General features: G+C 48.0%; 4 protein-coding genes across 8 annotated transcripts; 2 read left to right on the forward strand and 2 right to left on the reverse strand.

The window, feature by feature from the left end:
* Positions 1-1,227: 1,227 nt before the first annotated feature.
* On the forward strand, positions 1,228-5,521 carry FOXG_02137 (uncharacterized protein). 2 transcript variants are annotated; one of them, XM_018379437.1, is made up of 3 exons: positions 1,228-2,090; positions 2,231-3,978; positions 4,030-5,521. In XM_018379437.1, the coding sequence occupies exons 1-3, from the start codon at positions 1,991-1,993 to the stop codon at positions 4,990-4,992; spliced, it is 2,811 nt and encodes a 936-aa protein (XP_018235481.1). In that variant the 5' UTR covers positions 1,228-1,990; the 3' UTR covers positions 4,993-5,521. The 2 variants fall into 2 exon arrangements, with proteins under 2 accessions (XP_018235481.1, XP_018235482.1); XM_018379438.1 differs by lacking the exon at positions 1,228-2,090 and having other exon boundaries at positions 2,201-3,978.
* On the reverse strand, positions 5,335-8,293 carry FOXG_02138 (uncharacterized protein). Of its 3 annotated transcripts, none has more exons than XM_018379440.1 (4): positions 7,969-8,293; positions 7,550-7,852; positions 5,837-7,490; positions 5,335-5,780 (listed from the first exon to the last, which is right to left on the reverse strand). In XM_018379440.1, exons 2-4 carry the CDS (start codon positions 7,834-7,836, stop codon positions 5,595-5,597), a joined length of 2,127 nt encoding a protein of 708 aa, XP_018235484.1. In that variant the 5' UTR covers positions 7,837-7,852; positions 7,969-8,293; the 3' UTR covers positions 5,335-5,594. The 3 variants fall into 3 exon arrangements, with proteins under 3 accessions (XP_018235484.1, XP_018235483.1, XP_018235485.1); XM_018379441.1 differs by having other exon boundaries at positions 5,442-5,780; positions 7,937-7,986; XM_018379439.1 differs by having other exon boundaries at positions 5,406-5,780; positions 7,550-7,991.
* Positions 8,294-9,422: 1,129 nt separating this feature from the next.
* FOXG_02139 (uncharacterized protein) lies at positions 9,423-11,822 on the forward strand. Of its 2 annotated transcripts, XM_018379443.1 has the most exons (5): positions 9,423-10,156; positions 10,223-10,503; positions 10,558-10,804; positions 10,863-10,905; positions 10,958-11,822. In XM_018379443.1, exons 1-5 carry the CDS (start codon positions 9,686-9,688, stop codon positions 11,614-11,616), a joined length of 1,701 nt encoding a protein of 566 aa, XP_018235487.1. In that variant the 5' UTR covers positions 9,423-9,685; the 3' UTR covers positions 11,617-11,822. The 2 variants fall into 2 exon arrangements, with proteins under 2 accessions (XP_018235487.1, XP_018235486.1); XM_018379442.1 differs by having other exon boundaries at positions 9,506-10,503.
* FOXG_02140 (uncharacterized protein) lies at positions 11,083-13,506 on the reverse strand. Its single transcript, XM_018379444.1, has 2 exons — positions 12,201-13,506; positions 11,083-12,135 (listed from the first exon to the last, which is right to left on the reverse strand). The coding sequence occupies exons 1-2, from the start codon at positions 12,753-12,755 to the stop codon at positions 11,803-11,805; spliced, it is 888 nt and encodes a 295-aa protein (XP_018235488.1). The 5' UTR covers positions 12,756-13,506; the 3' UTR covers positions 11,083-11,802.
* Position 13,507: the final 1 nt, after the last annotated feature.

Consider the following 13,507-nt stretch of genomic DNA (forward strand, 5'->3'; position numbering starts at 1 on the left):
GCAGGGAACTTGAAAGAATCCCTCTGGGTACAAAGAAATTTGAGATCTTCAATCAGCGCAGGAAACTATCTGATCCAATCAGTGAATTACCCAGTTTACGTTGAGCTGTTATTAATATTCCTGCCGTTAGAATTGAGGTCCCAGGTTACCTAGATTGTGCCGCGTTCAATGCTTCGCCGGGCCCCAAGTCGCGGTGACGCTGGCCTTGTTACAAGGATATTCGAGTGATGCGTGTGGTGGTGTGAACATGATGATCGTCAGTAGCCAGGGGGGGAAGGTATTTAGTACTTACTATGTAGTATTGTCTGTCGACCTCATCAATGATCTAGAAAAATATAAGACTGACATCATTAGTGCTTCACTTGATCATATGAGATGTTAGAGGAACAATACCCAACCGTCGCGGGATCAGCGGGCGTTTTCACGGTTTCCGCCACCTTTTCCGCTCCGCTATCCGTAAACAGACGGGCGCTCTGAATAAAGAGTTTTTGTACGGAGTACATATTCTTCGTAGCTTTTCACCCACTGATGCGTACTGGTTTCCGCACTGCTCCGCCGTCTCTCTCCAGCCTGCTCATACATATGTGTTTATTAAGTGCCCTAGTACCGATGACTGGAGCCAACAAACTCGGCTTCAGGATGGAGCCACTAATGTAAAGACCAGACGGGAGGACGCCTACCGGTGCCGGGGAACATGTCCCGCGCGGTGGAATCCTCAGTCTGTCTGTAGGTTTCTCGTCGTCGCCGTGTCCCCATCTGCAAGCATCTGGGCTTCCAACAATCCCTGTCCTGGCTCAAGCCCTGCCAATGCCGCGTGTGTGCTCTGCTGTGCCTGGATCGTTTATGGACCCGGTATCTCGGTCCATGGCTTGGCTCACCTCACATCCATGATCCAAGTTTGTTGAATCTGCTGTCTTCTGAACCCCCCCTGCCATGTACTCCGTACTGTAACATTGAGTTTTTTTCGTTTCTTTTCTTTTTCCGTGTGTAATGGAAGAGCCAAGGGACGGGAGTATTGCATGCATGGATGGTTATGGCTGATCAATTACGACATGGATATCTGGGCCCCTTGAAATCATCAACAGGTCCCTCGTGGTTGGATCGCGAACTCCGAGTCGCCGCCGTCTGTCTTTGTTTTCCTCGGTTGCTGCTGTTGTTGCCGTAGTAGTGCAGTGCATTGATAAAAGTATTACTTTTCGTGTCCGTTTCCTTGAATCCCAGGTAGCGCGTTGGTAATGTCAGGGGCTTTTCCCACTATCTTTCTTCCATTTCCGCTGCTAGGGCTACTTTCATGGTTCTTTTTATTGCATTGCCTCCTTCCTTATCTCTAGAAAATTTCCTGACACCCTAGCGCCTACCTTATAGTACCTGTACACTTCGGTGCTATCCATACCTACCTTAGGTGCCTGCCTACCTACTGTATTGAAAAGTCCTTCTTCTGCCCAATTTAATGTCTGCCTCTTCCAACTTCATCCCCACAATCTATTGAAAGGATTCGATCAAACCAATATGCTTCTTTATCTACAACTTCAACAATTCGGGTCTCCAATTCCGAGAATGGTTAGCTAGTCCAGGTTGTTTCTGACCAAAGTCTAGCCCAGGTCGCACCCTGTTTTCTTGACATCAAAATTATCTGGCCACTGGCAGTGCCCCAAAGACTCACTCCGCACCACGTCGCCGGACCATTCCTATTTCTTATACTCGACGCATTGCAAGAAAACCTTGCTCTTTCTGTGTTGAGTGGGAGTGGTGTGTAGGAAATCGCCAGTTCAGTTCCCGTGCCCCTCCGCTATTCAGTCTCCAGTCTCCGCCTTCTTACGCCATAACTATAATTGTCCTTAGCCATGGCACAGTCTAGTCCCTAAGCTCAGCGACTAACTTTAACCCAAATAGCCCAGGAAGCCCTCTCTCCCTGTTTCTAGGTTTCTGCCTTCGCATCTTCCTTAACGTCACAAAAGTTACCAACGGACTTCTCTTCTCTTTGGAAGACATGCTCGATGAGACGCGCGCCTCTGTATGGGCGCGGCTCAAAGCTGTCAAGCCGCCGTTTATGTCCAAAAAACCACACTTCAACTTCATTTCCGTTCATTGTAAGTCACATTCATTGGTGTTCGATAACCCCCATGCTTCCGTCTTGAGCGCAACCCCCACGCGATCTCATATACACCTTTTGCTTTCCATCAGGCATCAAATTTCAAATGCCAAGTCTCTGTCTGACCATTGTTCACAGATACATGGATCATTGGCGCAACCTTGCTAGCTTCCGTCATTATATATGGTGCTGGCCGCGGCCAAACGTCCTATGTCGATTCTCTTATGTTCGCCAGCGGAGCCAATACACAAGCTGGACTAAACCCAATCGACGTCAACCTTCTCAACACCTTTCAACAGATTGTCGTTTACCTCTTTACTATAACGTCTAACCCAATCACGCTACATACTTCAGTGGTCTTCCTACGTCTTTACTGGTTCGAGAAGAGGTTTCAAGGGTGGGTTACGGACGCCAGACAGCGCCGTGCTACACTTTCTAAGGCCAAGACTCGTCCACGAAATGAACGCGAAGCTGAAGAAGGAGTCAATGGTCGGCATATTACGGTTGTGCCTTACCAGGGGAGACCTCCACGTATCACGAACGATGGGATACTGCTTGATGGGAATGATGTTATTCAATCTCAGGCGATCGCCGACGATGATGATGATGAAAATCTACCACATAAACCACCACCTGCGAGCAGCGATGAAAGCGACACGGTCTCAGCCGGCCGTTCTAACAGCATAGAGCTAAGTCCTTTGGAGAAACCTGACCAAGGCTTTGGAGATGGCAGGGAAGCGAATGAGGGGCAGAGCAGGTCACAGAATGCGCCGACAGGTATTAAATTTGCTGAAACGGTCAAGAGAAGTGACGGAGTCGACGACGACTTGACCAAATTTCCCCAAAGAAGAAGCCATGCGGAGCATATCGCTATCCTGGAGCGTCAAAGAAACCAGGACAACGAAATTCTAAGGATTCCTGGTCCCCGAGAAACAGAGCGGGGGATGGGACCTCGAAGGCTGGACAATGATGATACCCAGGACGGCGATGATGATAACAACACCATTGCTATGACGAGAACCGTGGAATCGAGGCCAGACCACGCGACACTAGACTCCAGGGCACCAACAGGCCGCAGACCAACCATTGTTATTGCTGAGCCGAAACGTCCCCTCAAACACGAATTGACTGATGATGCCAAAGCCGTTGGCGGCACTCTTAATGCCCTTAGAGTTCGCAAGCCTCGTGTATTCAACCGTGGCCAGAAGGAGGTGCACGATGATAATGAGAGCACTATGGGCCGTGCTTTCCGAACACGCACAATCGACACTATCAAGTCGGCCTTGTCAAACGACCACACGAAGGACATGCCTTACCTCAGTTACACCCCGACTATGGGTCGAAATTCTAACTTTGTGGGCTTGACCCTGGAGCAACGAGAGGAACTTGGCGGTATCGAATATCGATCCCTTAGGACTTTGGCCCTGATTTTACTTTCCTATTTTTGGGGGTTCCAGCTCATTGCTGTAACCTTCCTTTTGCCTTTCATTCTTCATAATGAGAAATACGGGAGAATTGTTGAAGGGAACGCTATTTCAAGAACCTGGTGGGGATTTTGGACAGCCAACTCGGCATTCAACGACTTGGGTCTGACCCTAACCCCTGACAGTATGAACTCTTTCAATACATCGGAGTATGTCATGATGATCATGTGGTTCTTCATTATCATTGGAAACACGGGTTTTCCTGTCATGCTACGTTTTGTCATTTGGGTTCTTGCTCAGATTGTTCCTAAGGGGACCGGCCTGTGGGAAGAACTCAGATTTCTTCTTGACCATCCTCGCCGATGTTTCACCCTCCTATTCCCCTCGAGCGCCAATTGGTGGCTATTTTGGATTCTTGCCGCATTAAATGCCATAGACTTGCTTTTCTTTGTGGTCTTAGATGTATGCAGCTCGTCAGCCCCTCTTGTTTATTACCATGCTAACCTTCGCCAGCTTAACTCAGGCCCAGTCGCTGAACTACCTGTCCATACTCGTATTGCCGATGGTCTATTTCAAGCTGCCTCTACCAGAACTGCAGGCTTCTCATGTTTCAGCCTAAGCGACCTTCACCCTGCCATCCCAGTATTGTACATGATCATGATGTACATTTCGATCTTCCCAATCGCAATCTCCATCCGCCGAACGAACGTCTACGAAGAAAAATCTCTTGGAGTTTACCACAACAAGAAAGATGAAGACGAGGAGGAATCAGCCAGCGCCCTAAACTATGTTGGTACCCATCTGCGACGTCAACTTTCTTTCGACTTGTGGTACGTCTTTGTGGGGTTCTTCCTTCTCGCCATCAGTGAAGGTGAAAGTCTCAAGGCAAAAGACTTCAATTTATTTGATGTTCTTTTCGAAGTTATCAGTGCGTACGGAACTGTGGGTTTGAGTATGGGTGTACCCAACGTCAATGCTTCTCTGTGCTCTCAGTTCACCGTCGTTGGGAAACTTATTATCGTTGCCATGCAAATCCGTGGCCGTCACCGCGGCTTACCTTATGGGTTGGATCGTGCTGTTCTGCTACCTAGTGAGGCACGTTTCCAGAAGGAAGCAGAGGAGAACCAACCAATTCTTGTTCGCACCAGGACAAATGCCTCGATGGGAACCACCTCAGGCATGGAGCCGCCTATCAGTCCCGGTTTACCTGGTCGACGTGGCAGTATGGGCCGTATACGCGAGCGAGCAAATAGTCGCATCATCTCCCAATTTTTATATCCTGGTCCCGTAATCCCCAGCAACGAGATACATGGTCACAAACGCGCAACATCAAACAACTCCAACAACCTGCGGGACTTCCCGCGATTCAATACTGAGCCAGTGTTCGAAGAGGAGAAGGACGACGTTCCTCCTCTTCGAACCATTGAGTCTCACAGTGGTGGTCCTCGCCGCGCAGAGACCAACCCAATGCCCTAAACAACGGGCAACAACCAAAGCTTTGCTTCTATGGGTCATGAGACAGACACGGCCTTATACTTTTGTTAAATGACTTCATTGTCCTTCTCAGAGGGGTATTCTGTTCATGCATCATTTTCACAAATTACATATTTTCCAGACAAAAAAGCGATTTCAAATGTCGAATGGGTTTACGGCGTTCAGCATGAGGGTTTTAAGAACTTGGAGCTTTTGGAAGGCGATTGTCATAGCGCAAGCTTTTGTTTCATGTCGAGCCAAACGAATGTCACAAATTTATGATGGTTCTAGAGGCTGGACCAAGGTGTTTTCATATTCATGGTCTTTTATATAGCATAGCAAGATCCAGACCACACTGGCGTTTCATCTTGTCTGGGGACTTGTATATCATCATGACCTTTGTTAGAGTAGCAGTACCCAATAGAAGGCGATCCCGCCCTAGGTGCAAGCCATTGTCATTCATATCATTCTATGCATCAAGTACAACAATAACTACACTTTCGCTATTCGTACGGCATATCCACTACTCCTACCCAATTACTTCATCCAAGTTAAATTAAGTCTAGAGAATCTATGCATAGGTCTGTATTATATTATGGCCCTTCTCACTTTGTCTCAAAAGCACCAATATCCTTCAATGCGCCAGCCAAACGACGGTAATCTCGCAATAAGTCAAGAACTTCACCCAGCTTAAGCTCCCCAGGAGTCTGTATCTCCATGAAGCGTTTGTTGGGCGGGGCAATTCTAGGAATCTCTTTAGGTGGAAGAGCTGGGGCGATATCGGGGAAAGCCTGGGTGTTTGTTAGCCTTAGTTACTGGTATTCTGGCGTTCATGTCTTGAACATACTGTTCCTAAATCTCCACCGTCGGCGGGCTTCACCGGCTCCTTAGCAGCTGGTGTTGCAGGGGCTGATGGGGTGTTGCGCCCAAATCCACGGATCATACTGATACTGGGAAGTCGAGCCATAGGATTAAAAGAATTGCCCAAGTTGCGCATCTGGTCCAGAACGGCAGGGTTCTGCCCCGGGATTTGGCTGGCTGTCTTGGGCTCGTCAGAAGCGAACAATACTTTCTTTGAAGAGCTCGCACTGCGACCACTTCGAGTACTATCAGCACTGCGGTCGCGGCGACCTCCTATCAGGTTCAGAACCCGTTCTTCGCGCGAGGCTGGGCGCTTCAAGAGATCATTGTCGTCGGGTGCAAGGAGTCTGTTAAGCCCGCTGCTGTCCTCCTCATCGGGGGAGGGCGTGCTGACAAGTTTCCGGGCATCATCTAGAGTCCTTGGTACTGTGATAGACTCTCGGGGGCTATCCTGATGCTCCCTTAACTTTCCTACGAGGAATTTGTAACTATCTCCCAAGCTGTTCGATATGTTTTTTAAGCTCTGGTCAGCCGTGTTAAAGACAGCATCGCTGGCAGCCCCAAATGCCTGCGCAGGCCCGTTTACAAGATCGCTCAGACGACGGTTACGCAACGCCACAGATGCTTTGACATCAGGGGCTGAAAGCTTTGCTCCCTCAGCCTTGGTCTTGCTTGTTTCAGGCACGTTTGCTGATGAGGGCGCTTCTCCTTGCTGGTAAGCGGGAGGGAAAGTTTCGGTCCTTGGGCTTGTGCTCTTTGCTGGACCGGAAAGCTGTTCATCAGCCCTGAGTGTTGTAAGATCCACTGTCTGCAGAAAGCTGATGGCAGCCTCAAGGTTAGTCAAACAGTAAGCAGCCTCACCTGTAAGCTTTGGCTCCCATCGAAAATACTGTATAAAGTGAACATCGCTAATGACATGTAGGTTCTCTGGCGGCAGAGTTATGAGGGTGTAGATAAGCATAGGCATAATCTCATCAGCGGATGCCGAAGGATGGAAATGAGCAAGGGTGTCGACGATACTTCGGTGCGCAGCTTTGAGATGATTCAGCTTGCCCAGTGGATATCGCTTCTGTGTCATCATGGCAATGTCTCGCCTGGCGGGCTCCAGCTTCTCTTTAATATCTTCCACTGTCGGGCCAGCTTTCCCCTCAGATTCATCTATTTCGCCTGTGAGGTCAATGCCTAGGTCAGCAGGCCCAATACCGACCAAGGCCAAGGCGGCAGTCTTGGAGCGTAGTTTGTCATCTTGTGCCTCATCCTGCGTGCTTCGGTGTCTGTAAATCTTGTCGTAGATGCCTTCACATAGTCTACGCTCGACAGCCTCTTCCAGCAGAGACCTCTTGGCTTCAAGAGCCTTCCTTGTTCTCTTACGGCTTGCTAGCTCTTCTGATGTGATCATTTGTTGCTCTGGCTCAGCCTTGGTAAGCGCACTGGCCTTTGATCGAAGTCGACTGGCGGCGGAGGATATTGAAGAGGCGGATGGTGCGGGTGAGACGTCGCGGCTTTGTCTTGAGGCAAGGGCGTTGATATGGGTGTTGATGTTAGCAGAGGCTTGCGTATAAAACTCCTGGAACTTCTGCGATAACCTCTCGATGTTAGGAGGAGTCGGATGGACTTTCGCATTCAGAGACTCGATGAAGCTATTCATACATGATTTAGCATGGCACAGTCAGGATCTACCATTTCTCAGTGTGCATACCTATCCGTCAAGGTTATAAGTTCGATGGGAAGGATGTCTAGCTCAATGGAAGCCCGAGTGGTTTCTATGCCATCGTCTGAATCGCTATGTTCAGCAGTGTCGAAGGCATCAGGAGATGCAGTGCCATCTTTCGCCGAAGTAGCGTTTGCAAAAGTATGGGCTCTTTTGGGGACCTTTAATCGATCGTCGCTGCTAGGAGCGGTTGTTTTAGGAGTGTGCGAGTGAGAAGCAGTGCGGGTGGTGGAGGGACGAGCCGAGGGGCCCTCAGAGGGGTCGCGAGACGCCATGAGTCGTTGGTTCGAGCTATAGACGATCATCATGAGCTTCCACGACGTTCCGGGGATGTTGTAGAGTGTATGGGAAAGGACAAACAAAGGAAGAGGGTACAAATTCGTCGCCTAGGACCTTGTAGTACATACCGCGGGTGTCAATAGCTCGAGTGGGAGGTTCGCATGAACAAATGATGTCGAAGCAACAGACAGCGTGTCTCAAAGAGCCGATGCTGGCTGAGACCGAGACGTAACAGAGTACGGGACAATTGCTCCTTCTGTCCGTGCTGCCACTTGCATTCAATGAGGTACTAATGAAAAAAAAAAAAAAAAAAAAAAAAAAAAAAAAAAAAAAAGAAAGAGGCAAGGCCGATATGGCAGAAACGAATGTCAAGTGGATATCTGTACAATGAAAGAGATGGTGATGGGGGGCTTCTATTACACGCAATACAATGACGATGGATAAAGAAATGATAAGCAAATCATATGAAGATGGCCACCCGTTCTGGGGATTGACATGCAGGAGGAGTGGAGAGCTCAAGAAACTATGCAGCCACATGTCAGCCACTTCCGCCACATATGCGATGTTCACTCGCTTGACTGAGGCAGTCCATCAGTCTATCTAAGTCACCTCCCTCTGATTCTGCTCTTGATGTAAGAAACTATTGATATCATCTGATATGCCGATATAAGGCCTTTCGTCCATAGCTTTTGGCATACATATACTTGTCTAAAGTCAGTGCAGTAGTGCAGACAGAGTATGTACTATCCAAAGCTGGGTCACTGAAAACATCTTAATAAATACCTGGGATTATTCCAAATTGGTCAGAAACAAGGCACATTCGATCATGAAATATAAGACAATATATTTATTCACTCGACTCTGCCTCTTTTAATCTCAAGCTGCCACTTTAAACTTCGGTGTATGTACAATGCATCTCATGCTTTAACTTCTATGGACTCCCGGCCTATATTATTTAACTGTCAATGAATGGTTTCCTTTCTCGTCACGTCTACTCATTTCTCAATTGCCTCCGATTCATTGTCCCTGATGAGCACATGGTAACTCACTTACACGAGGCCAATTCCCCACCACGACGAACTATGATTACCCCACAAAGTTTGGAAACACGGACCGGGCTATCCTACAGACCAGGTTGTATTTCATTGCATTGCTCCTTTACCACCTAACTTCAGATATACACAATACAGTATTGATATGTAAGTTGATATTCGAAGTTAAACCTCTCGCTGAGCTTTAGTTCCTTGCTCCTTTTCCACATCGTCTTCATGTGGCCCTATTGTCCGACCTTTACGTGAGAGTGGCAGCACTCGGAACATTGTGAGTCCTTCACTCCGACGGTTTTCGTGCAATTATCCACCCATATCAACTCAAAGTCCTAAATATACATATAGTTCGACCGTTCATAGATAGTCAAAGCTTTACGGCATCTTTTTGTTGACATGGTAGTTTGATTGCAAGACGGTTCCCTACCCTGAACAGTGGACGATAAGGGTCTCTCCCCTGCTTCCCTGGTCTCCTCCCGTCCGCACCTAATTTTGCGGGGTCCCCGCCTTTACAGAGACACTAGATAGATCAGCCTGGAACTGTAACTCATCATTGGCTCACTACGAGCTAAGCTGCTTCGAGTAATCAAATATCCGTCGCTATTGAATGGCCGGGCAATTGGGATATGAGAAACCGAGCTGGTACCGTGTTTGCCGGGCTGAACCGAGACACCCACCGAGATACAGCTATGAAAGGACCTATGATCCTCATATCTCGGGTCTCATCCAGTACCTAACCATTAGTTGTCCATCATTGCTCTAAAGTCTTTAAGCAATACCCTTATCCGCGATCTTCACAATGTCAGATCCTCCATCTCGCATCCGCTCCATTCTCAACCATCTCCGCCCTCATCCCACGGCGCCTGTCAACTTCCACACTCTATCACCAACAACATTTCTTGAGCGTGCTGCTTCCATTGAACCAGATGCGGAAGCCATCTTCCATATTACAGTGAATGGTGCTGTGCTACGGCGCTCCTACGCTGAGTTTGCTGATCGCGCCCGAGGTCTTGCTTACTACTTCCTGAAGCATGGCTATCGACGCGTAGGCATACTCGCGCCCAACACGCCAGCTTTTCTGGAGTCTATTTACGGCATTGTTGCGGCGGGTGCTGCCATTGTGCCGGTGAATTACCGCCTGAAGCAAGATGACATCGCCTACATCTTTGACTTTGCAGAGGTGGACTGCATTATTGTTGATAATGAGTTTGTTGGCTTGCTCGATGCCTATAAGGAGAAACACCAGAGTGTGCCCTTGATAGTTGATATGGTTGATTTTCTCCCCCGCACACATGTGCATTCTTGTCTCGAAGTTGTTGCTAACCTTGCCCGTCAGGATACTGATGCAACTGAAGGGCAACTATCCGGTCCTTTTGACGAAGCCGTCTTGGAGGGGTTGAAGCATGACATTGACCAAGGTAGCCATGGCTGGGCTGGCCTTCATGCCCAGGCACGAAGTGAGGATGATATGCTTGCCATCCCTTTTACCTCTGGAACAACATCACGTCCCAAGGGCGTAGTATACACACATCGAGGTGCCTATCTCGCTGCCATGGCCAATATTATTGAGTCGGGCCTCAACATTGGACGGTGTAAATACCTATGGACGCTTCCCATGTAAGTGAAGACAATTTGCCCACCATGTCATCATGACTGGCTGACCGAATACAGGTTCCACGCAATTGGGTGGACATTTCCTTGGTCAGTTGTCGCTGTTCGCGGCACCAATGTTTGCTTAAGAAAGATTGACTACCCGCTTATTTGGAAACTGCTAAAAGAAGAGGGGATCACTCACTTTAACGCCGCTCCTACAGTCAACACACTGCTAGTAGCGGCCAGGGAAGCTGAAAGGCTACCGCAAGAGGTCAAGGTTACCGTAGCCGCTAGTCCACCCACTGGATACCTCTTTGAGCAGATGGTATGTTTTCGTAGATGTTCAAGTCTCACAATCATTCAAAACTAACCATGATGTGTAGACCAAGCTTAATCTCATGCCCGTTCACGTTTACGGAATGACAGGTGCGCAAGAAGAATTGTCGACACAGACAATTGCTAACGATCATTTTTATAGAAACATATGGGCCCATCACGAAATGCTATATTCTTCCTGAATGGGATAATCTACCTCCCCAAGAAAAATTTGCCAAGATGTCCCGGCAAGGCCATGGCTTCATCACAAGTCAACCAATCCGGGTCATCAAGCCAGACCAGCCACAGGGCGTGCTTATTGACGTCGCCAAGGACGGTAAGGAAGTTGGTGAGATTGTTTTCATCGGGAACATCTGCGCCAAAGGATATTACAAGGATCCTGAAGCTACACGGCAGCTCTTTGCCAGAGGCGTACTTCACTCTGGGGATCTAGCAGTCTGGCATCCTGATGGTAGCGCTCAGATTCAGGATCGTGCGAAGGATATCATCATTTCGGGGGGTGAGAACATATCATCTGTTGCTCTCGAAAGCATGCTCGCCCAGCACCCAGACATCCTTGAAGCTGGCGCTGTAGCTGTCCCGGATTCACACTGGGGTGAACGACCCAAGGTGTACATCACAGTCAAGGATGGCAAGAGTGTAACAGGAGAGGAGGTCATCTCGTGGGCCAAGCATCAGAGTGATATTAGCAAGTTCATGGTTCCTAGAGAAGTCGAAGTTGTAGATGAGCTCCCCAAGACAAGCACAGGCAAAATCAAGAAGAACGTGCTGAGGGAGTGGGCCAAGCACGGAAGGGAATAGGAGAGTCACTTGGGACTTGTGGGGAAAAGAGCGGCATGGAACTCATTCGAGTAACTTGGACCAATTTCTTTAGCACTCTTGTATATATCACATAATATATCTAACATCATAGTGCAGCCGTTCGAGTGTTGCGAAGTTGACGGATAGGTTTGCTTCCAACCCATTATTTCGTGACGTGTTATGTGATTAATCAACATTCATTCGAAAAACAGCACCTGCGGGTCCTTCGTCCAGCGCATCCAAGGCCATCATATCGTCTAGATCGAGAGCAAAATCAAAAACCATAATATTCTCTTGAATGCGGCCCGGATTCGAACTCTTGGGTAGGGGTATCCAGCCTTTCTGGAGTGAGTACCGGATAAGGATCTTTGCGGGAGTCTTGTTATGTTTTGATGCTACTCTTTGTACTTCTGGGTCATTAAGCCGAGTACCTGTTGCAAGCGGGCTGTATGCCTCGATAACAATACCATGGTCATGGCAGTAGGTCACGACATCTCGTTGCTGGCACCAGGGGTGTAGCTGATATTACACAGGCACCATAACGTTAGATTTCCCTCTAGACTACAGCGGAGACTTTAACTCACCTCGATTTGGTTCGCACTCGGAGGCCATTCAGTGGCATACTCCTTCAGTTCTTCGAGGTGCCGGACTCGAAAGTTGCTGACACCAATACTTTTGGCTCTTCCCTTCCTCTTAACCATTTCCATAGCTGCCCATAATCTCTCACGATAATCTCTGGATGGTCCAGGAACATGCATCAATAGTAAGTCTACGTACCCATCTACTCCAGCGATACGGTCCACAGTTTCGACAACATCTTGATACACGTCACCCTGGCCTGCCATCCTTCGTGGGCTTCCGACTTTCGTAGTAAGGAAGATCGCTTCACGAGGTACACCAGACTGTTCGATGGCTTCGTAGACGCACACCTCATTGCGATATAACGCAGCTGAGTCAATGTGGCTGTAGCCCGCTAAAAGTGCTGCCAGAACTGCGGTGGTGCATGTTTGGCCGCGAATTTTGTAGGTGCCGAAACCGAGAAGAGGAATAGTGGCTGTCGTATTTTGAAGAGTGAGGCAGTCTTGGGCTCCTAATGTGGTGGTCGTGGCAGAGGTTGCTCGGTGATTTAGCTGCGTCATAGTAGGTAAAAGCTGACTATTCAAATAGTGCGGTGTGTGCAGGAGCCTCGATACCTCATTTCACTCGCTTTCATTGAGACATAAAAAACATGATGGAACAAATAGGTAGAGTTAGTAAGTGATGAGTTTGGAACCTTGCTTCTATCTCGCTAGCTCTGTCACGTTTTGATGTTTTTTAAGCCTCGGGGAGACTCAGTCTCATGGATGGGTTGCGATAATGGCAAAGGAATAAGACAAATATTCATTCTCCTTCCATTATGTATAGGATTCTCTTGTCAAGACCTTGCCTCGAGGGGCATCATACAACGGGGCGCCAAAAATCACCACATTATAGATCTTCCTGAACTTATACTACACTTGCTTAATCCTCTGGTTGCTGATAGAACTAAGTGCCTAGGTTTTCTTCCCTCACCTAAGGTAGTCTAGGTTTGTGTCTAATCTTCTGCTAAGTAAAGATAAAGCGTTCAGGGTGCATCTTAAAACTTAAGCACAGTCCTTCCTTCCTTCATGCATGCAAAGTCAAGGATTGCGCATGGCTCTTTCTGGGTGTTGGCATTTTGCTGGAACGTTCGCTGATGATTAACCTGTCACCCAACCAATAAATTAGAGTAAATAGTAAAAACGACACAAGGAAAACCAGCAAGAAAAACATATCTCACCCAGAATAATAATAATTACAGTCAATAATTTCCGAATAAGTTTATCTCTAAACCTTTTCAAAACCCAGGCATACTTACTGTTCATAGTTTATA

This window comes from Fusarium oxysporum, chromosome 5 (assembly GCF_000149955.1).
Source record: "Fusarium oxysporum f. sp. lycopersici 4287 chromosome 5, whole genome shotgun sequence".
Classification (NCBI taxonomy): domain Eukaryota; kingdom Fungi; phylum Ascomycota; class Sordariomycetes; order Hypocreales; family Nectriaceae; genus Fusarium; species Fusarium oxysporum.

Coding starts and splice junctions, on each gene's coding strand:
- FOXG_02137 (XM_018379437.1), top strand. CDS start 1,991: ATGCTCGATGAGACGCGCGCCTCTGTATGGGCGCGGCTCAAAGCTGTC. Junction 2,091..2,230: donor CAACTTCATTTCCGTTCATT/GTAAGTCACATT, acceptor CATTGTTCACAG/ATACATGGATCATTGGCGCA. Junction 3,979..4,029: donor TTTTCTTTGTGGTCTTAGAT/GTATGCAGCTCG, acceptor AACCTTCGCCAG/CTTAACTCAGGCCCAGTCGC.
- FOXG_02139 (XM_018379442.1), top strand. CDS start 9,686: ATGTCAGATCCTCCATCTCGCATCCGCTCCATTCTCAACCATCTCCGC. Junction 10,504..10,557: donor TACCTATGGACGCTTCCCAT/GTAAGTGAAGAC, acceptor GACCGAATACAG/GTTCCACGCAATTGGGTGGA. Junction 10,805..10,862: donor GATACCTCTTTGAGCAGATG/GTATGTTTTCGT, acceptor CATGATGTGTAG/ACCAAGCTTAATCTCATGCC.
- FOXG_02138 (XM_018379439.1), bottom strand. CDS start 7,869: ATGATGATCGTCTATAGCTCGAACCAACGACTCATGGCGTCTCGCGAC. Junction 7,491..7,549: donor CTTATAACCTTGACGGATAG/GTATGCACACTG, acceptor ATGTATGAATAG/CTTCATCGAGTCTCTGAATG. Junction 5,781..5,836: donor ACGGTGGAGATTTAGGAACA/GTATGTTCAAGA, acceptor ACAAACACCCAG/GCTTTCCCCGATATCGCCCC.
- FOXG_02140 (XM_018379444.1), bottom strand. CDS start 12,755: ATGACGCAGCTAAATCACCGAGCAACCTCTGCCACGACCACCACATTA. Junction 12,136..12,200: donor CGAGTGCGAACCAAATCGAG/GTGAGTTAAAGT, acceptor GTGTAATATCAG/CTACACCCCTGGTGCCAGCA.